At 31.0% G+C, this 21624-nt stretch overlaps 5 protein-coding genes across 10 annotated transcripts; 3 read left to right on the top strand and 2 right to left on the bottom strand.

Moving 5' to 3' along the window:
• Positions 1-70: 70 nt before the first annotated feature.
• Positions 71-5489, top strand: Rala (Ras-like protein A). Of its 5 annotated transcripts, none has more exons than XR_011801638.1 (8): positions 71-196; positions 296-532; positions 1427-1545; positions 1626-1834; positions 1915-2089; positions 2514-2630; positions 2765-2815; positions 3293-5489. XR_011801638.1 is itself a non-coding variant. In XM_072016973.1 (8 exons), exons 3-6 carry the CDS (start codon positions 1441-1443, stop codon positions 2628-2630), a joined length of 606 nt encoding a protein of 201 aa, XP_071873074.1. In that variant the 5' UTR covers positions 71-196; positions 296-532; positions 1427-1440; the 3' UTR covers positions 2768-2815; positions 3293-5489. The 5 variants fall into 5 exon arrangements, 4 of the variants coding, with proteins under 4 accessions (XP_071873074.1, XP_071873073.1, XP_071873076.1 ...); XM_072016973.1 differs by having other exon boundaries at positions 2768-2815; XM_072016972.1 differs by lacking the exon at positions 2765-2815.
• A 215-nt stretch (positions 5490-5704) lies between these two features.
• On the top strand, positions 5705-9724 carry Mio (GATOR complex protein mio). The gene is made up of 15 exons (XM_072017111.1): positions 5705-6093; positions 6186-6383; positions 6451-6750; positions 6833-7060; positions 7137-7298; positions 7375-7556; positions 7620-7753; positions 7821-7934; positions 7999-8362; positions 8438-8576; positions 8640-8778; positions 8849-9056; positions 9130-9341; positions 9430-9502; positions 9572-9724. Exons 1-15 carry the CDS (start codon positions 5973-5975, stop codon positions 9575-9577), a joined length of 2580 nt encoding a protein of 859 aa, XP_071873212.1. The 5' UTR covers positions 5705-5972; the 3' UTR covers positions 9578-9724.
• Positions 9644-10421, bottom strand: LOC139994459 (replication protein A 14 kDa subunit). The gene is made up of 3 exons (XM_072017112.1): positions 10247-10421; positions 9923-10109; positions 9644-9850 (listed from the first exon to the last, which is right to left on the bottom strand). Exons 1-3 carry the CDS (start codon positions 10325-10327, stop codon positions 9762-9764), a joined length of 357 nt encoding a protein of 118 aa, XP_071873213.1. The 5' UTR covers positions 10328-10421; the 3' UTR covers positions 9644-9761.
• A 285-nt stretch (positions 10422-10706) lies between these two features.
• On the top strand, positions 10707-17954 carry LOC139994437 (uncharacterized). Of its 2 annotated transcripts, none has more exons than XM_072017066.1 (9): positions 10707-10876; positions 11194-11507; positions 11581-11712; positions 12198-12363; positions 12440-12621; positions 12698-13078; positions 13463-13568; positions 14748-14866; positions 14945-17954. In XM_072017066.1, exons 2-9 carry the CDS (start codon positions 11211-11213, stop codon positions 17249-17251), a joined length of 3690 nt encoding a protein of 1229 aa, XP_071873167.1. In that variant the 5' UTR covers positions 10707-10876; positions 11194-11210; the 3' UTR covers positions 17252-17954. The 2 variants fall into 2 exon arrangements, with proteins under 2 accessions (XP_071873167.1, XP_071873168.1); XM_072017067.1 differs by having other exon boundaries at positions 10708-10876; positions 12443-12621.
• Positions 17955-19034: 1080 nt separating this feature from the next.
• On the bottom strand, positions 19035-21393 carry LOC139994452 (ADP-dependent glucokinase). Its single transcript, XM_072017105.1, has 5 exons — positions 20996-21393; positions 20601-20888; positions 20381-20517; positions 19862-20310; positions 19035-19318 (listed from the first exon to the last, which is right to left on the bottom strand). Exons 1-5 carry the CDS (start codon positions 21325-21327, stop codon positions 19076-19078), a joined length of 1449 nt encoding a protein of 482 aa, XP_071873206.1. The 5' UTR covers positions 21328-21393; the 3' UTR covers positions 19035-19075.
• Between the last annotated feature and the right edge of the window lie 231 nt (positions 21394-21624).

Below are 21624 nucleotides of genomic sequence, written 5' to 3'. Positions count from 1 at the left end.
AGATACATTAAATATATTTTAAAGGAGGAAAAGATTCTTTTCTTTAAAAAGCTAGTTATTGTATCGCATGCTGTGTGGGGAGGGGAAGTTCTAAAAAAAAGATCAGATTATCATGCTAGGGATCACTAGCATCCAGATTTTGATCCTTTGTTAAATTCTTTACCTTGAATAAGATTTCTTATTTGTAAATGGGCAGGTATAAAATCTTTATATTGATCAGAATAACTTTCTAATATTACTAGATTTTTATAAGAATAATATAAGATATACATTACCGTCTTTTTAAAGTTACAAGATCTCTCTTTAACACTAAAATTGAACGGAGAACTGTTGAACTACTTTGAGCGCCGGTATTACAGTATGGAAAGGTGCCGGTAGGGTGCATGGGTACCTCTATGGTTAATTATCGGTACTATCAATTGCGATCCAGTAAAGCAAAACGCGACGGCAGTGCTCTTAGAAAAAAACAGGAAGAATTATCCGATATCAGGAGTTTAAAAAACCTACTAATTCGAGATTGTCATCGATTAAGGTAGGAGATATTTTAAGATGTACAGTGGTACGTACAGAATGAGATTTCAGGAATTTAGAATGAAATAGACATTCTTAAAATTGGGCGTGTGGCACCGCCTTTTTCACTATTCGTCATTCTGATACATTTACAATTTTTTTTTTTTTTAATTATTTTATTGTTTTTTCCTCACAACTAAGTATAAAAATGTAAATTATACTTCAATTTTCCTGCAAAGATATATACCTTTTTAATTAATTTGTCTTATGCCCATATCCACAGGCTTAATGTATTAATATAAAACTATTAAATGCTACTGTATATATCAAAATACTTCTTAGACTGGTTGATCTTGCATTTTATAACTGTAACTATAAAAAAACATAAATTAATTTAGTAATTTATGAACGTTATAATAACCTTTTTGTGTAATATTTTTTTAATATATTGGTTCTAAGAAAAGATGATTAGTGTGATATTCTGAAGAAGGGAAGAAGGAAATTATTGGTTGCCCAGTTCTTATTGTTTAAGATATCGTTTAGGGTACTAGCAGACTTACAAATATATATATATATGTTTATGTATACATTATTAATTATATGAAAGTGTTTATCATGATAAAAGTTATTTTGATGTTATAGATATGATATCAAATCATTAGATATAATTAATTTCTATCTCATAAACAAGTGTGAAATAAACAGAATATAGGTAAATGTATACTGCTGACCCTATTCTTGGATTTCCCACATGCACAGTAGTTTCACATCCTGCCTTTGTTTAATATAATGTCTTTTAATAATGATCATTTGTAGAAAAACATTTAGTTTAAATAAAACATGCCAGTATTTGTATAAAATAAAGTTTTAGGTGTTTTTTTATCTTTAATATTAAAATTTGTATATATGATTTCAGAAAAATAAACCAAAATGTCCAAAAAGCCAGGTACCACTCAAGCAATGCATAAGGTTATAATGGTTGGAAGTGGAGGTGTAGGAAAATCTGCTCTTACGTTACAATTTATGTATGATGAGGTACATTGATTTCATAAAAGTATATAAAAAAAATCGTGTTATATTATTGATTGATTGTTTTCTATTTACATACAAATTAGTTTGTTGAAGATTATGAACCTACAAAAGCAGATTCCTACAGAAAGAAAGTTGTATTGGATGCAGAAGAAGTACAAATAGACATATTAGATACTGCAGGACAAGAAGATTATGCAGCAATTCGGGATAATTATTTCCGAAGTGGAGAAGGATTTCTTTGTGTATTTTCTATAACTGAGGATGATAGTTTTCAAGCTACTCAAGAATTTAGGTGAGTAACTAATTATTTAATCTGTGAGACCTACATGTATTTGATTTTCAAAACAAAATTATTTAATTTTATATATCTAGAGAACAGATTCTTAGGGTAAAAAACGATGAAAACATTCCATTTTTATTAGTGGGGAATAAATGTGATTTACAAGAAAAGAGAAAAGTTAGTTTAGCTGAAGCTCAAGCCAGGTCACAACAATGGGGTGTACCATATGTAGAAACAAGTGCAAAGACAAAAGAAAACGTTGATAAGGTAATGATTAAATTACATGTTTCAACTTTTATAGACATTATATGGAAATAAATGTCTCTTAGAAAATTAACGTTATTAACAATTTTATGTTAATAATGACAAAATTTATATATTTATAATTGTATGTAAAAAAAATGCACATGCATCATTTACATTTTGTTATCGTCTCAAATTTATTAGAGTTTTTAGAACACAAAAATTGCATGAAATATATTTAATTAGCTTTACATATAATTTACTGTATGTTTTATTTCCTATGCTACACATACATCTTATAGCTTTTGCACACATAATTCTGCAATAAAAACATACTGATATAAATATAATACAATATATAAATGTATATTGCATTTTTCTTTTTATATTTATAAAGCACTTTCTCAAGCCTTGAAGCTTTGAGATGGCATCAATTGCACATTTGCAGGTATTTTTCGACTTGATGCGTGAAATAAGATCGCGCAAGATTGAAGATAAGTCAGCAAGCAACGGTCGCGGAAAGGACCGTGCCAAGAGGAAGAAAAAGAAGTGCAAAATTCTATAGGTTTGCTTTTTTTGCACTGTTTTTGATCTTTCGTAAATGGACAACTGGATGATGATTCAGAAATTTTGTACATTGCAGTATTCTTTTCATTTTTTTCTGAAATTTAAATAAGTATTTATATGTGCAATTATCAGCAGGTAACAATAATACCAAAAGTATCAACCTTCTGCAAGAGTGTCTCTCAGGCATGTACAAAAGAAAATTACTTATATAAATTTCGCTTGTTATGTTGTTTCCAGCTTATGCCTGAAACACTGCATATGCATGTACAACTTCAATTCAATATCACAAATTACAAAGGCACAGACTGACTTTTTCGTTAATTTTTGAGACGTTTATTATAAAAGCAAAAAGAATGGGAATGAATTTATAAATTTTCACATGACATAGTAAATATAGCTCATTGATATGCATGTTTATTTTAGCGATGCAGATACTATACATTGTCGCACTGTATTTCTATTTATTCAACGCGTTTTATACTATATCTTAGTTCCACCAATTTAATAAATAAAACTTAAGCGACAGATACGGACGGAAAATAGATTTTATTTTTGGTCCTAATATTGATAATACATAGTAAAATTACTATAACCATGGTTTTTAAATATTAAATAGAGATATAAAATGGAAATTGACAGTTTCTTTGTATTCTATTGCAGGTATTCTTTGACTTAATGCGTGCAATAGCTGCACGTAAAGCACAGGAAAACCAAGGAGATGGAAATGAACAGAAAAAAAGAAGTTGCTGTATTTTGCTCTAACAAACATAAAACTATGCGTATAGCTGCTATAATGGACCGTTCGACATCTAATTGCAAAAACCTGAGTAAGAGAAGTGTATTTATATACCATACATACATCCATATATACATATAAGTGCGTGACATACACATACATATGCAGAAGGAAGTTTTCTGAAACTTTACAGTGAATTGACAGTAAAAATAAATATGAAGCAATTGTATTGAGAACGCATAATTTAAATGTTATTTAATAATTATCATATTAATAGGTGTAAACTTTGTACTCTTTTCCACTAAACCACTAAATAATTAATTTGTAATGTACTGGTGCATATAATTATAATTCGTAGATACTACTGTTAATTTATAAATTAACTAAATATTTATTATAATGCAACAAAGTAACAAAGTTTTTAACAATGCACAAAATTACATTATATATATAGATGAACCCATTTAAAAATTTTTCATTACCACTAGAGTGCTGAAATATATATAGTTATTTAATTAAATGTTATAAAAATGAAAGGAAGAACCAGAAAAGCTAGAGGAAAAAGATTAATGTGTATGTATATGTACATGTGCATGCAGCGTATGTTCATGTATACATACATTATACATGTATACTAAGCACAATATTTCGTGATGATTTAATGATGGTTAACAAAAAACAAATGTTGCAAATATTTATTATAGGAACACTGTAACTGATTTTTTTTGCAAATAAAATTATTATATATTCATTGGTGTATTTTGTATGTTTCTTTGAATCCTTGAATGATTTCAGCACTCTTGCTTTACGTTATCATTTATTAATAAAATATTAATATTTTCGATTTGCTTAAATTTATTCTAGAATGAGACAGTCACAGCACTGTAAAGTACAGAAGACATACATGTGGTAATTAATCCACAGTTTATTTATCATTTGTAATATGTTATAAGACTAGTTTGCAATATACAGCTATGTACAAATGTAATACAATTTATTATTTTCATATTAAAATAGCTTTGTATCTCTTCTGAACAAGCGAATATAAATAGAATAATTATATTTACATCAAAGAAAACAACAAAAACGTTGATTCTGATTATCAGAGAAAGTAGTTCTATTTTGAAAAATAATATAACTTTTTTTTCACTTTTTGTTAAAAAGATCATTAAATATATGTATTTTATAGCACAGGTCATTATTCAAAAATACACATTCTTATCATTAAGCAAGTAATTAAAATGTATACAAAATATTGTGTCTATAAATTAATGTATTTCAATAGACTGAGAACATTATTAATGCTAATTATCTAAAAGACTTGAACCTCTATGAGGTGCATTTATTCGTGGAAAAATAAGAAAATCTTGATATTATATTTACATTTTACATCTCTATATACATATATATATATGTATATAAAGGTGTAAAATGTGTAAATATGTGTGTGTATATATATGCACACACGCGCGCGCACACACACACGCATATAGGTACTATTAAGTACTGAAATTTTACAAAATGGTTATGATTTGAAACATATTTATTAAATAACATTTTAGAGGATAAGTAATATTTTTTCTGCACTTTCCTTTTGATATTTTTGTACTATTGAAATTAATTGTGCCTTTTTAAGTGTTCACTATTAAGAAATTGAAATTAATAATATAATAAAGTTTTTTAATATAACTTACCAGTGTGTATAAATTAAAAAAAATTTCATCTCATCAATATCTGTATAGGAGATATATTACATATTATAATTATTCATAAATATACGCTATGCATATAAATATAAAATTGTCGCTTTATCATAAATTAAATCATTCTTTATGTAATTATCATGTACTATCATCACTATAATTTAACTACATGTCTATAGCTTTTGATAGAATCTATTTTGCGCAAGTTAGAAGAGCAATGTTGTATATGATTTTTACACACACACACACACATACATCATGCATCTTAAGATAATGAAAATGTATTACTAATTAATAAATTAGTCAAATTGTATGAAGTAAGTACGTATATATGTAATGTGAGTGCAATGTTACATACATTATTTTCTCTGCACAAAGCTAAATAAATAAATATGGATATAAAATAATGTATCAAAAATAGCCCTGAATTTTTATTTCTTAATAATTTAGTGATCGTCAAATTACAATAAAATTTTAACTATCAAATAATATTTGATTAAATATCGAATAATTTTTGTATCAAATAGTTATCTATAGTTATCTGTACTTTTTGAGTACCCGTTATATGGAAGTACAAGTATTGGACAAATTTCACAAATATCCAATCAGAAGTATAAACGTATAGAAATTTTTTGTTGTCACTGCAATTTACTATTAACACCCAAAGTTACCATGAATCATTTGTAAAATAGTCGAAAAAAATGAATATTGAAGTGTCAGATTTAAATGAAAATGTTTGTTAAAAAAATATGTTCGAGGTTAAGGAACATTTTTTAAGATCAGAAAATAGGATCATAATGCATAGCCGCAAAACGCATCATCCTTTTTTTATTATTTTAAGCAAAAAGTTAAAGTAATGTATTTTATTTTTGTTGACAAAATTTCATAAAACTACTACAAAATGAGTAGTATTAAACTTGATATACAGTGGTCTCCAGTTCATGCCAATAAATTTATTACATGGGGTACAGAAATCTGTTTGTATGAAGTAATACAAGTAAAAGATAATAATAGACAATTATGTGAGTAAATGTCTCTTATAAAATATAATTGTATTTCATACATAGTTTAATAGAAATAGAATGTTATTCCATATCTTATATTTTCGTTACAGATACAAAGATTTCTGATTCTACAGTTGCTCATTTACTTGCAACAAATACTAATCATCATTATGTCAAATGTATTGATATATATCCACAATTAGAACCAGATATTCTATTAGCTGTTGGACAAGCAAATGGAAAAGTTGTTTTAACTACTTTTGGTCCAACAATTTTTGATTCCCAAGGTCTTAGTGGAAAGGAACTAGGTATATTATTTCGACAAATAAAATCTATTACACATTTATATTTTATTACATTTACGAATTATTATAGTCCCAAAACACGCAAGACAATGCAATACAGTTGCTTGGAATCCCATAGACACAAATTTAATTGTGTCTGGTTTAGATAAACATAGTAAAGATCATTCCATTTTATTATGGGATATAAATAAAGGTTTGCAAACCTCTGAAAGAGTGCATCATCACAATACAGTGCAGACAGATTCTATGAGACCTATTGCAGAAGTTGGTGTTTCAGAAACTATACATTCTATTGCTTGGTTCAAACATGAACAAAAATGTATGGTAGTTGGCACTAATAACAAACAATTAAAAATCATTGATTTCAGAGGTATTATAATAAAACAGTGTCATTGCATATTTTTTATACATAATGTAATTTGTCATATATACATTATATTATTTTATATTAGATTCTGCAAAAGTGGTCAATACAACAGCCACTAAAGCTGTTTATAATGTATCAGTAAATCCGCATAATAATTATCATTTACTTTCAAGTGTTGATAATCAGATAACAATTTGGGATACAAGATGTTTTGAAAAACCTGTTTTAACATTATCCCAAACTAGACAAATTACGAAAGTATTATGGTGCCCAACTAGGCACAATCTTTTGGGTGCTTTACAAAAAGACTCGGGTAGAGTATCAATTTAATTTTTTCTTAATTTAATCTTAAATTATATTAATAAGCATTGATATTATCTTTAATAAAGCGACACTGCATTTGTATGACATTCAACATTGTGGAATTGGAGGAGGAGAAGATACAGAACCTGGAGCATTAGAAAGAACAGTTGCACCACCTTGGTATAGTCCTGTAAGTTTTTCATGGCATCCAACACATGTGAACAGATTATTGGCAATATCTCAACAAGGTTTGATAATATTATATTATAAACTTATACAAATTATAGAATAAGATGTTTCTGATTTTATTTTATCCTTTTAAAGGACTTACAGATTATACAGTTTGTGAAAGAATTACAGTAAACTGGTCAACACGATCTCATCTTGCCTGGAATCATGCTTCAAAATCATTTAAATATATATGCAGTAATGATAATATTTACAAAGCCCTGAACGATATTTCTATTTTAACTAAAACACGTGCTGCTTCAGAATATGGCTTACTTGTAAGTTAAGGAAATTTACAATTTATATTTTTTATATAACATCTTTAATATATGTGTCTGTAGCCAGAGCTGGCTCAGAATGGGGAATTGGCTGAAAATGAAACTCTGAAAAACTTATGGCAGTGGTTGTACTTAAGTCGCTATTTAGTAGAGGATGGCACTATACCATCTGCAGATAATAAACATCCAGGTGTCAGGTAAATTAAAGATTTTCTAATCATATATCTGAAAATTCACAAAATAATATCTATTAATGTTACATAGAACAGTTTTAAAACTAGATGGCCAACAAGGATCTACTAATGGTTTCTTAAAGTCAGAATTAATTCATCGTCCTTGGTCGGATATAGGATCTAATCATACCGCAAAAATTTACAGGTATAAAATACATGCAATGTATCATATTAAAGTTTTGTAACATAATGTAATATTTATATAATAGATCTGCAGACAGAGATAAAGGATTGCTTTTATGTGGTTGGAGATTTGATAAAGATACCAATACCCTTTATGATAACTTATTCTTAGAAAGATTAGAAAGGGAAGGAGCATATCCAAGAGCAGCAGCAATTGCAGTTTTTAATTTGTGTTTACGGCAAGCTATCGAAATTTTAAATCGAGGAGCTACTAAAATGTCGATGTCTACAAATTTAAATATCGTTGCTATGGCTTTATCAGGATTTTCCGAAGACCGGAATAGTATGTGGAGAGAATCATGTTTAAAATGCAGATCTCAACTTACAGACCCTTATTTGAGAGCAACTTTTGCTTTTCTAACAGCAGACGATTCTTATGAAAATGTTCTGGTAAGTACACATTGATCTTTCTTCTTTATGAAACATAATATTCATATATAAAATGAGAAAAATAAATATTTTTAGAATGAAAACGGTATGGCAGTTGAAGACAGAGTAGCCTTTGCACTTATGTTTTTATCGGATAATAAGTTAAGCGAATATTTAAAAAAATTAACTCAGAAGTTGACTGATGAAGGAAATTTAGCGGGTTTTCTTTTGACAGGTTTGCATAATTTAATAAACACATGCTAATTATAATATTTACTTATTATGTATTGCGTCTTAGGTACTAGTTTAGAAGGTATACAATTATTAAATCGGTACTTAGAAATTACCGGTGATGTTCAAAGTTGTAGTTTAATAGCTATTAGAGCATTTACACCAACATTACTTCAAGAAAATCAAGTCCAAGTTTGGATTACAAGGTACTACAATAAACAATATTTACTTAAAAGATTATGGGAAGTAAATATAACTTCAAAAATTGCAATAAAGTTATAGAAATCTTTTGAATGCTTGGAAAATGTGGACCCAAAGGGCTCACTTTGATATCGCGATGAGATCTTCAACGAATGAAAAGCCTCCACAACAAATATATGTTTCTTGTAATTTTTGTGGTAAAAGTATATCAGCCTTTATGCAAGGTTTAAGTAGAGCAAGAGGACCTTTTGGCAGGTTAGGAAGTACACCCAATAAACTGAAGGTAATATGTCCCTATTTGAATATTTGAATAATATTTTATATTTATAAAATAATGTCTTCTTACTCTTTTGTAGATGTCTTCGTGTCCAAATTGTAGAAAACCATTACCGCGATGTGCAATATGCTTGATGCATATGGGCACAGTAAGTGGATTGCAAATGACAACATCCAGTGTTAGTAGAAGCGAAGAATGTGATAATAAATTGACCGAATTTAGTAATTGGTTTACATGGTGTCAAACATGTAGACATGGTGGTCATGCTGATCATATTACACATTGGTTTCGGTAATATATTTTAAGATCATACATATTAATTTCCTCTAGTTCATCATATATTTTCTCTTTTAAATAATTTATTGTCTTATTTAAATAGGCAACATTCAGAATGTCCAGTAACCTCATGTACATGTAGATGCTTCTCTTTAGATGCATCATGTAAAATAGCAGTGGGTATAACATAAATAGAAATCTAAGATTCTAAAAGTTTTAAATAATACTGATGATGCTCATTAAAGTTTTAGGATTTCATTTTGTACATTTCTTGGAACGACATGAATGTTATAAACGAAGGATAATGAGTCTTGTGAACAAGATACTATTTAAATTTATTATAAAAGAATAATTTACACTTCGACATATATATTAAAATAATCGTATTCTTATAAAAAGTTTTTAAGCATTTTTATAGGTTATACAATTATAAATTTAAAACCCTGTTTCATCTTCAGACATTTTCCATTTTCCTGGTCCTAATACATTCAAGATGACCATGAGTTGTTTATATCGATCAACATCTATAATTAATATTTTCCTTATTTTTATACACCTTACGATACATATGTATATAAAATAAGATTGAAATTTACCAAAATTCTCTGTCATACTATGTGGGAATACTATATAATTACTGCAATTCATTGTAGATGCGGATTGTAATGTGCCATGTATTTCTATGTAACCTTCAGCATCGTTATCAATTGGTACTGGTAAGGTTACATTAACTTGTACACCATCGGTTGTTTTTAATTCTATATTTTTACCGTTTGAACCTTTCTAGAAATTAAAAAACATTTCAATAAATTAATATAGCTAATTCTAACGGAATAAATACTATAAGTCAGGAACAACTATCAACATCGAGTAATAGTATTTATGTATATTCTTACATTAATATCAAATAAATCTCTTACTTTTCCAATAGTGCCAAGTATAATTACTTGTTCTCCAACATTTTGTACCAATTGACGACCTTCAATACGCTTTTTTATCATTTTCTTCTTTGTTAATAATACCTCAACTTCTAAAAACTGTTTTGAAAATTATACATTATACGTCGAAGCATTATAGTGACACGACAGTGATTTAAATATGGTGTTTTCGGACAACTAACTTTTAGATCTAAAATACTAGATCTAACATAAGCTATGAATTGGTGAATAAAATGATAGAACTTATATTCTTATTTTCTGGCCAATTATTAAAACATTCAAGACATTATAATGAATTATATTTATATATTAAATATATCTCCGTATTAGATTTAATCACTACAGTGTAGTGAATTTTTGCAAAAAGTTGGTCAGTATATTTATTGGACATATATAAGTAGCTACGTAGCATTTTGAGTTCTACCATCTAAGGTTTTTTGCTTCTATGTGCTGCACCTACAATCAGTGCGGCTTCTTCCATTCGTTTTTGGTTCTACGTTACGTCGTTTTGTGTGAATGACTCTAAGGGATCAAACCATATTATTTTCATGATTTTGCGCTAGTACTTATCGAGAATAGAGTACTAAAGTTGCAAATAAACTATTGAGAAAGGTAAATATCTCTAATAACGTGTAACACATCGAGAAATATCGTCAATGTTTTATCGAGGATAACAATGGCTGCAATGCGACATTTAAAATGATTTCTTTCCTTTACTAATGCGTATGGAGTATGGAATTCTAGAATTAAATTTTATAATGAATTGAAAGCATCGAAATTTACCAAACGTTTAACGTTATCATGATTCTTAGAATTAGATCATGCACGATTGTATGATCTACATATTTTTCGTCATACATTGGCAAATAAAAAGATCTTATAACATAACCTGATATATTGATTATATAGGTATGATATACTTTTTACAGATTGAGGTTATAGAGAAATGGAGCCAGAGTCAAGGCGTAAAGGGCCAAGAAGCCCTAGTGCAGACTCAGAAGACTCATCTCATAGAAGAAGATCAAGGAAATATGATCGATCTCCATCTCCAAGAAGAAGCAGATATCGAAGATCTCGTTCTAGAGATAGAAGATCACGTTCCAGTTCCAGAGATAGAAGAAGAAAAGACTCTAGTCGTTCACAACAAGAATGGAAACAGCAAACTGCATCTCAATCTCAATCTTCTACTCCTAATCCAGCTAATCCTGGTGGTTATGTCCCAGCAGTTCATAATCAATACCAGGTAAATCAAATATATCTAAGAAAAAGGAAAGAATATAAAAGAAGGAAAGAAATGATATATATTTATTTTTCAGGCACCACCACCTCCAAACACCAGTCAACCACCACCACCTTTGCCAGCTTATAACCAAGGCTACAATAATTACAATTACAACTATGGGCAAGGCTATGACTACAGCTATCAGCAACCCACTGGTTATCGCAGTGTAAGTTTTTTGAAAGAGTACATTGGTTCAAAGGAGCATGTTATATAAGAATGATTAGCTGATATCGTAATAATTAAAATTATATTGCGTTTAAGGCAATATAATTAAATTTCAATACTTTTGGAACATTACCTATTCATAGGTTTGATTGTATTGTATGAGTTTGTAAAAGTAATTATGAAATTATTACACAAACTACCAAAATGTTTTTAATAATATTTGGTAGTACTGTCCATTTTTTGGGGGATGAACATTACGTTCTTTTGCATCGCGAAGTATTGTGAATCCCCTCGTAAGTATAACGTTCGCGTTGTTTATTTTATTGGCATCGACATTGGAAACCAGTATTATTGACCAGATGATTTGTCTTCAAGAATCTTCCGTGTATTATCCAAAGTTCTGATTTGAGTATGGACAAATAAAGGTAAGGTTTGATAGAAGCATTGTTTGAGTATTTGACATCAAATGTATATTTATTTTGTTAGGATTATCCACCACCAAATTGGCAAGGGAATCAGGTAGCTTATAACAATCAACAACCACCACCTCCACCCTCACTAACATCCCAGCAAGAATCGTCGAGACCAGTGGATAGTGGTTCCTCTGGATTAGTGTCGTCCTTGGCAAGACCGGAAGATGCCAAGAAGGAAGGTGAGTCCTTTATTTTATTTTGATTTAAATTTATTAGTTGATATTATTTTAATACATTTTTATGTTCTATGCCCAGCAGCAATCGCAGCTGAGGTAAAACAGCAAAAAGCAACTCTGGCTAAACAGCGTGAAGAATACGTTAAGAAATCTACTACATTACAACGCGAATTGGAGATTCTGCGACAGCAGTGCGATGAAATTGGTAAAGAAGGTGGAAGAGAGAATAATCGTATTATAAAAGAGAATCAGAAATTGCAGGTACGTAATTATTATATAAAATGATCAACAATATATTTTAACAGCTTTTCATTGTATGTTAATTCTTAATTTGCAGATTGAGATACAAAATAAAATGAAATCGATACACAATGTAATCGATATGCTTACCGGAATTATAGGAGATAAAGCTACTGTTGATGATCTGAAAAGCAAGTTTAAATTAGAAATTAGCAAATGTTCAAGAAGTCCCAAAGAAGACTTTCCGAAAGGAAAATCGTTGTCGCCCGACCGATCATCGGCATCCGACTCCGACAAGGAATCCAAAATTGAAAGGGACATGAAAGAACGAAGGTCTCCCGAAGATTCTAAACCTATGTACAATTTTGTACATTATGACCCAGAAATGCACTGGTGTAAAGTCTGCGATATATTTCCTAAAACGGCAAAGGAATATTTGAATCATCTGCATAGCAATGAGCACAAAGAAGCTTGCTTAGTAAGTTGCCTGTTATTCTAATAATAGAGTCTTAGTGAAACTCATTCAGCTCTGGTATAGGTACTTTCAATAACTGAATGTAGAAATTTCTAACTGAAGATCGTTTTCATAAATAACTTTTATAATCATTAGAACAGGACGCAGAAAAATCTAACTGATAATTGATTTACATTGTGAGAGAACAAATGGATTCGATTAAAACTATGTATTTCTAATTTGAACTATATTTGTATAAGGATGATATATTACAGTACAGTCAACCTGCAGGTACTTGGTACATAGTCTGATTGATGTATCATAACAATGTCTCATTAAAAAGTACCACCGAATATTTGTATAGTATTGTAGGAAACATTGTCATTAACATTTAATTCCCTGCAACAGGAGCGCAAGATAGTTGATATGCCGTGGCATGAGCGGAATGGAGAGGGAACGGAAAAGGAAGTGCCCTATTATCCTGGACTGCCAACGAAAAGAACACCTATTAAAGGTATGGTTCATTTCAGTGGATAATTACTAATAGAATACAATTCCGTAGCTTGTGCACAGACACTGTGTCCGGTATGTATTGAAGAGATCTACGACTATGATTTGCTCAAAAATTTGCTTGCATTAACATACGTATTATCGACTTACATAGTCGAATTATGTACGCGAAAAGAAAGATAATTAGGCTTCAAACATTTCTTGCTTTTTCCTTTCTTCAAATTATTCAAAATAATATACATCAGAGATGTCTGTTATGGAAATGAATCGTTTTATAAATTTTTACGCGAAATAATTTTTATTTTTTCCGTGAAGTGTCTTTTACACATCACAATGTTAGCAGCAAATTTTGTAGCAATGATGTAAACACCATAAAGATGCACTGGATTTTAAATGGACTCGAGGAGCACACTTTCGGGCGATTTCAGATATTTCAGCTTCTATAATCGAACCATTTAAAATTATTCCTCGCAAGTGTACTGTTCGTCGATTCATCGTATATAGGTCCATTTACAGTCAAGAATGAACAAAGGAAGATCTTATCAATGTGAAATATATATTAATATGAATCAATGTTATCATAATGCTGGTGCGTGTATAAATACAAATAACGTATATAGTTATATGAAAATGTGTAAATTGTGATATTCGCTCGTGTCACTTATTTTATTTAGCATATATATTATATTATTAAATAGGTTTATGATATATATTATAAATCGAAATATTTTTGTGAAACGTACTGTAAATGCCGATTAACTTTTTGAGATATATATAGAAGTTAAAACAATTATTAATTTTTAGCTTTTATATGATTAATAAAAGTTAAGAAAAGAGATCAAAAAAATACATGAGGTAGTTGCAGTACGTGTAAAAATTCTATGTTATGTTGTTTTATGTAATTTCTTATTTTCATTTTACTTGTAATATCTTTGTGGTATATTTGTATGAATAAAACATGATTTTTTCCCATCCTTTTTTTCTTCTAGAATTCAACGTGGGAGACTACGGAAGAATATTTAATGTTATCAACCATTTATTGAGCATCTTTTAATATATATTGTTTTTGTTTTCAGTGACATGAATGTGTCGTGGCAGAATATAAGGTCATTCTTTATGAACTTAAATTGTTTACCATTTTCAAAGCTTAAGTAATGCTAAGTGTTAAAATATTTGCTTATAGGTTTACAGTTCTTCAGCGCTGCAACGGCATGGTACTGCAAGCTTTGCGATTCCTGGATCGGGGATCTCCATTGTGCAAGTTTGCACCTGAAATCTAAACAGCATTCAGAAAATTATTCTGTATGTTCTTTATTTTCTAAATTCTGTATCTCAAAAAAGAGGGCAATATAAAATTAATTAGTTAACATCTTTATTTAGCGTTTTGTCGAGCAAAATCCACATTGGGAGACGGATTGGATGGCAGATCGTGAGAAAGCATTCTCAGAGGAGAAACACAAACAGATCCAAATGGAATTGCAGAAACACAAAGACGACGACCCGCCACCAAAGTCAAAGAAATCAAAGAAGTCAAAGAAGAGTAAGAAGAAATCTAAGAAGCGAAGAAACAGAAGCAGTGGTAGTGACAGTTCCAGCGAATCAGAAAATTCGGACACAGATTCCGATCAGGATATGTCCAAGAGCATTCGTGTCGCTATGCGAAATAAAATGAAAGCGTCGACGCAAGCCATTCTGAATGAAGAGATAGATTATCATCGGATAAAATTGAAAGGACACTGGTCAAAAATGGCGCAACACTTGAATCAGTCACTGACTCCAGAACCTCAACCTGTCGAAACTGATGAAAGACAGCTATTGAATTCGATCAGGGACAAATTAAAAGCGAAGCAGGAAGAAGAAATGAAGTCTATTAGTAATCGTAGACTGAGTCAAGAGAAAGGAATCGAAGAAGAGGAGGAAGAACAAGAACAGGCTTCTTTTTCAAACAAATCAAAGCCGGAGAATTTGGAAGCTTGGGGACCAAAAGAACCTCCTAAACCCTTCTGGATAAAGAAGGAAGAGGAAAAACCACAACCCATAGCCAACAAACCAATCGAATTACCCAAACCAGAAGAAATGCCTAAACCACATATGGGATTCTGGACAAAACAGCAAGTCAACATGACCGTAAAACCGCCTGAAAATAAATCTATAGAGAAGGAGGATGAGAGACAAAGGGAAAGCGATAGATACAAAGACGATCGGGATAGAAAGTATGACAGACGGGAGGATAAATATGATCGTTATAGCAGCAGGTACGAAAGAAGGCGCGGGCGAGACAGAGATCGTGATCGTGATAGAGATAGGGATAGGGACCGTGATAGGGACAGGGACAGGGATAGAGATCGAGACAGGGATTATTACGATGATCGAAGAAAACGAGATAGTAATGAATCTCCTAGACGTGAAAGAAGTTGGCGCGATAGCCCAAAGAGAGGTTACGATAAATATGGTAAGGACAGAAGAGACGATAATTCATCTAACGACGAGTCCAAATTCGAGAAGAAAACAAACGAATCCGCGTCTAAATCTAAAAAGGGTAGTATACAGACTAAAAAGTCAACACCTCAGGTATCGAAAGGTAAATTACCTTTCATTGGTAGATTACCACTATTTAAGAAGAAAGCTGAAGAACCAAAGTTGCCTGAGAAAGATATTACTCCTCTTCCCTATCAACAGAGTAAATTCGAAGATACACCGAAAGTTCCCAATGAGATCATAAACCCACCTGGTGTTGTACATATCACCAAGCTTGCAACTCCAATAAATCTGGGTAATAACAATAATAATAACACTACTAGCAGCAGTAACAATAATAATAGTACCATTACTACCACAGCTAATAGTACAAGCACTCTACCTCCTCAAACCAACAAAAGTCAACCGATGAAAATATTGGTAGCTCCACCACCTCCGGTATTGAATGAAACGAAACCAACACAGCAGGTGGTCGATATGGAAATTGAAGATCAATCCGAGGAAACAGTAATAGAGGAACCAATAATAGAGCAGCAAAAACAAACGCACAGTATATCGAAATTACCTCTGCCTCCACATCCTCCTCCTCCTCTGAATAGACCACCACCACCTTTCTCGACTACGTCGCAGCAGCAACAGCAGCAACAGCAACCGTCAACGGTGCAAAGCAGACCGCAATTCCCCACGAATCGGCCTCCACCGCCATTTATGACAACTCCACCACCGTTCGTTCAGAGTCAAGCACGATTTCCTCCTCATCAACCAGTACGGCCACCGGTGCAAAGTCATCCTCCTTTCATGGCAAACCCACCGCCACAAATGCCCACTGTACCTCCTTTCGTTCAAAATCATCAAAATCCACCACCACCTCCGCTACCAACTGTTGAGAATACTACACAAGATATTTCCGACATCCCGGAACCCACTGAAAAACGAACTGACCCAAGCATTCCTCTGCCTGATGATTTGCAAGAGGCCCTAAATATAATCTTCCCGAAAGAGGAAACAGAAACGAAACAACAAAGTCAGCAAGAAAGTAACATTATGTATTCGTCTATGTATAGTATGTTAGGGTGTGTTGGGTACGGGCCAGAATATATGGATCAACCACCACCTGAAATTACTCAAGCGGAGACAGAAGTAGATACTCAGCCTGGACCAGATGATTTGAAGATGTTAGGCATTGACGAAGGAGATACAATCCTATAAAACTTTTTATAAACTCACAATGTTCTCTGGTTCGAATGTTTTTTTGATAAGGATTTAGCATTAAACTCTAAGTCACGTTAACTGTCTATCCCTTTTTCTTTGAAACAATTGTTATTTGTATTGTAATTTCTCGATGTAAAATTTATACGTAATGTATGTTAACATCGAATATTATGTAATTATGTAAACTAGTATTTTAAGTAAGAAATAGTAAATGTTTCTTTCTCATGTGCTAATAGCGAATCAGTTGATACTAAAGCGTTGCCTTAGCGAAATAACTGAGTGAAATGAGCCTACGAAAGATTTACTATTTTTTATTAACTATACTATTTTCATTTAATTCTGATTGAAAAAGATATCTCCAGATTTTTACGAGTTTATAAAAACTAAACAGTTAAGCTAAACGTTACAGTGTCATATAATTACTTTTACTTAAGGTGTGTATATATATATATATATATATATATATATATATATATATATATATATGTATCTTAGACACATGTCAAAACTTAAATTTCCATATGTGTATAAGATTATTAAAAACACTTCTTTAGAGACATAAGTAATCAGCCTATTTACTTTTCCAGAACACATTTGAATACTAGTAAGAACAGCATAAACACTGTTTAGAAAATAAATTCAAAGTGTACATTTGATTTATGAATAATATTCCATTAATAAATAACGAAATTACATGAAATGTGATGTGATGTTATAAAACTAAGGGATTCAAAGAAAAATGAATGCCTTTTTTCATTGCATTATTCAACTATGCTTTGTTTATTCTTTTTCTTGGAATTTTGTTTTTTCATTTGAAAATTATTTTATAGGGTTTTTTAAATGCTATATCACATAACTTCATCCTGAAGCGCATAACCTTCCATACAATACAAGATAATTCAATGCCTTGTTTTCGTCAGTAATGCCAGGTAATGCTAAATAGGAAATACAAGTATTGTATGGCACATAATATGAATTATACAGCGTGTCCCATAATCAATGATACAATCATGTACGGGTGATTTTACATAAAAGAATAAGTCGAAAATATACAATAAATTTTTTTCATATGATGTTTTGTTTTTAAGAAAATGAATTTGAAAATTCGTCAAGTATATTGGGCATAAATAACATGCCTAATGCTGCTATATAATATTGCCATATTGTAATTTCTCAAATGTCACTTAATTACTTAATAATTATTTTGAGACTCAACGATATTTTTACTACATTACAATGGAACAAACGGTAACAAACTTCGAACTGTATGTACAGGGCACGCAAATTAGAACAATAATTAATTAACTCCAATTTTAAAGCTAGTTATTGAAACGTTCCATGCATGAAATAAAATGACATTTAATTTTTATAATATTTATTATACTTTGTTCTTTTTTAAAAATGTCATTCGAAATTATGCATAGTTTCAAACGCGTTTTTTATTATGTATAAGGAGATAAAATGCTTATATACTTTTTATGTGTGAAAATCAGTATCTAAAGTTAGATACTTGAATAATTCAAATCATTACTATTATTATTTAATACTATTTTTAAGCCCTGTGATTTTTAACATACATAAGTACAACATGGAATAAAATATCAAAAGATTGCTGTTCTTTAACCTATGAACAACATCTGCATATCAGAAAACAACAACGAACGTGTTGTATGTGTTGGAATGATAGCCCATGGAATGAGTTATAATCTAAGTTTCCAAAGTTGCTGTGCATTAAAATCTAATTTGACTTCGTGAGTACCGTAGTAAAGTAATACAAAAATTCAATATCGCTCAACTATCTTGAAAAGTACAAACAGTACATTAAATCTGTAGTACAAGGCCCGCGCTTGAAATGTTATCTCCGCCGCCAGCAGTTTGCGCTGCTTCGGTGCAAACTAATACTGGTGCCACACAAACTTGAATAATAATATCTTTGCTTTCTATTTTTAATGTTTCGTCCCAACAGGACACTGGTTTCTCAATATCTAGTGATATCCGGGTGCCATCAACGATAGACGTCGAAAAGCTATCGTCTAAAATCAACGCAGCTTTACTAATGTCGACCTAAAATTTCATAAGTTCATATATATACATATACAGGGTAGGTCAACTAAAAGGTATCATCTAAATATCTTTACTATTTATATATTATTATATATTACTATTAATATATTTACTATTGTATGAAAAATCTTCTCAGAAAGAAGCTACACTATTTCAAAGGGCACAAATAACTAATGCTATGCTTGATATGGTAATCGTTTGCTGCAATGCATAATTCAAATCTTCTAATTAATTTTTCATACATAGTTTCTCTTTCATCCAATGTTATGGATACACCTGCAGCTGCAATTCTCTCCTTCATATCTTCCGGCGTTATGAGTTTGTCACGATAAACTACATTTTGTAATCTTATAAAATAATGACATTAAAAAAGTCTATCCATTAATATATGTTCCCCTTGAAACAGTGCAATTTTATCCTAAAAAGATTTTTCACACGATAGTAAGTAAAGGAGATATTTAGATGATCCCATTTAGCTGATTCACCCATATATTCATATAATTATAAGCTTATAATTAACAAAATATAATCATATTTACTTACATGGCTCGTCGCGCATACGTGTCTATGAGCTGTTAGTGATGCTTTGGCTGCCGCAGCCATCGTATTTTTCCATATAGAGCCTTTTACAGTAAATATAGCTTGATAGGCTAACGTGTGTACATGAATTCTAGTTAATTCTCGAGAATGCTCAATAGTCTTGCTTTTCATACGTATCAATTTGAATAACGTTCGCATTTGATCTAAAACTGTTGCTATACGTGGCGTTGAATTTGCCACTAATGAAATATTTCCGTAATACATCGCATTATGCAAGTTGGCTATTTCTTGCTCATTCATCCCTAAACTATCGGCAAATGGAATAATCGAATCGCAAAGCTCAAAAAGTAATTTATCTTCCGCAAACGAGGCCATTTCAAAATGAATCTTAGTCGATGCAGATCGATCCGTCATTTGTTTCTTTACTTTACGTAAAAGTTTCTGTCTATCACCTGCATTTCAATAAATGTTTTTCTAAACAGATCGCAAAACTTATACAACTAAGAATAGTGTTTCAATTACCATTAGGAAATGGATAATTATCCATCATTTGTAGACCACTGATAACAAGTAAGTTAGGCTTGTATGTTAACAGTAGTTTATCAAATGCATCAAGAGAACTAATTCTAGGATTATTGGCATCATTGTGAACTATGTACCTAAAAAATAGTTATAGTGATTTAGAAGGATCTATTACAATTATATGACCACAATATTTTCTGAAACTTTTTAAATATTATACCTATTAGCTCTAGCACTGGAATATGGACCCCAAATATCTCCATGCTTGTATTCAATTACTAAATGAATGTCATCTCTTTTCACTTCACCCCCTACGATATTAATAACCTGTGGTATTATTTGATGCAAGGACCTAGTCAGTTTCGCAGCAAGTGTAACATCACACCCTTCTCTTGCAAATCTTAAGGCCATAACTGCTGCGTTACCACCAATGGTAGAATATGAAGATGGAAATGAACGAGCTTTGGCAACAAGATTGTCAAATAGTGTTCTATTTGCCATGTATCTCCTGATAAAAAAATGAAATGTTAATCAAATGTGAAGTAGGAAAAATGTATTTCTCAATGAGAAATACAAAAATTCGATTGAAGGTGACATGGCAAAAGTAAGACTTACTCTGCAGCAGCTCCATGACGAAAATAATAAGCGAAGCTTTTTAAAAGTTCTAGCTCTGTGTTGATTTCATCAAAATGTTGTGGTTGTCCGACTTCATCGGAGTAGTTGAGTAAATCTTTAGCATTGACGTATACGTCGGTACACACGCCATAACCTATCGCAACTTTCGGTCGTGATGACATCACGTGTTTATTTTCAAGTCTTTCCAAGCCATGGATCAAAGCTTGCAAACGTTTCTGAAGAATGTTCTCTGAATTTCTATAATAAATTGCGACTAGAACTATTAGTACAGTGAACGCTGTACCAAATTTTAACCCCCTGTTGTACCCCATTTTGAGTTTCAATAACAATGAACTAAGCGCTGTAATCACTGGGTTCTTTAAAAATCTAATCAATGCAGAGTTGATACGTAATTTTATTAGATTATGACTAATAATGATAAATAACTCTGAGCGCCATGCTATATCAATTGAAAACAATTCTTTACTTTTTAAAGAGAAATTTTAAAATGTATGTTGCATTATACTAGTTTGACTATATTATATGCATGGTAACTCAGCTAAAAGGGATCACATAAATATTTACCTTATTTATTATTATATGAAGAAGCTTTATACAACAAAGTTACA

This window comes from Bombus fervidus, chromosome 14, assembly GCF_041682495.2.
Source record: "Bombus fervidus isolate BK054 chromosome 14, iyBomFerv1, whole genome shotgun sequence".
In the NCBI taxonomy this organism is placed as follows: domain Eukaryota; kingdom Metazoa; phylum Arthropoda; class Insecta; order Hymenoptera; family Apidae; genus Bombus; species Bombus fervidus.
Note: the sequence above shows the minus strand (reverse complement) of the source record. Positions and strands in the feature narration are given on the sequence as shown.

Bases quoted from the DNA above. Each gene is read 5' to 3' on its own strand.
- LOC139994452 (XM_072017105.1), bottom strand. From the start codon at position 21,327: ATGGGGTACAACAGGGGGTTAAAATTTGGTACAGCGTTCACTGTACTA. The intron at 20,889-20,995 runs GTAAGTCTTACT...TTTTTTTATCAG, and splicing joins CGTCATGGAGCTGCTGCAGA to GAGATACATGGCAAATAGAA. The intron at 20,518-20,600 runs GTATAATATTTA...ACTATTTTTTAG, and splicing joins TCCAGTGCTAGAGCTAATAG to GTACATAGTTCACAATGATG.
- Mio (XM_072017111.1), top strand. From the start codon at position 5,973: ATGAGTAGTATTAAACTTGATATACAGTGGTCTCCAGTTCATGCCAAT. The intron at 7,061-7,136 runs GTAGAGTATCAA...TCTTTAATAAAG, and splicing joins TGCTTTACAAAAAGACTCGG to CGACACTGCATTTGTATGAC. The intron at 7,935-7,998 runs GTATAAAATACA...TTTATATAATAG, and splicing joins CATACCGCAAAAATTTACAG to ATCTGCAGACAGAGATAAAG.
- Rala (XM_072016972.1), top strand. From the start codon at position 1,441: ATGTCCAAAAAGCCAGGTACCACTCAAGCAATGCATAAGGTTATAATG. The intron at 1,546-1,625 runs GTACATTGATTT...CATACAAATTAG, and splicing joins TACAATTTATGTATGATGAG to TTTGTTGAAGATTATGAACC. The intron at 2,090-2,513 runs GTAATGATTAAA...GCACATTTGCAG, and splicing joins CAAAAGAAAACGTTGATAAG to GTATTTTTCGACTTGATGCG.
- LOC139994459 (XM_072017112.1), bottom strand. From the start codon at position 10,327: ATGATAAAAAAGCGTATTGAAGGTCGTCAATTGGTACAAAATGTTGGA. The intron at 10,110-10,246 runs GTAAGAGATTTA...TTTAATTTCTAG, and splicing joins TACTTGGCACTATTGGAAAA to AAAGGTTCAAACGGTAAAAA. The intron at 9,851-9,922 runs GTAAATTTCAAT...TATTAATTATAG, and splicing joins TAGTATGACAGAGAATTTTG to ATGTTGATCGATATAAACAA.
- LOC139994437 (XM_072017066.1), top strand. From the start codon at position 11,211: ATGGAGCCAGAGTCAAGGCGTAAAGGGCCAAGAAGCCCTAGTGCAGAC. The intron at 11,508-11,580 runs GTAAATCAAATA...TTTATTTTTCAG, and splicing joins CAGTTCATAATCAATACCAG to GCACCACCACCTCCAAACAC. The intron at 12,622-12,697 runs GTACGTAATTAT...CTTAATTTGCAG, and splicing joins AAGAGAATCAGAAATTGCAG to ATTGAGATACAAAATAAAAT.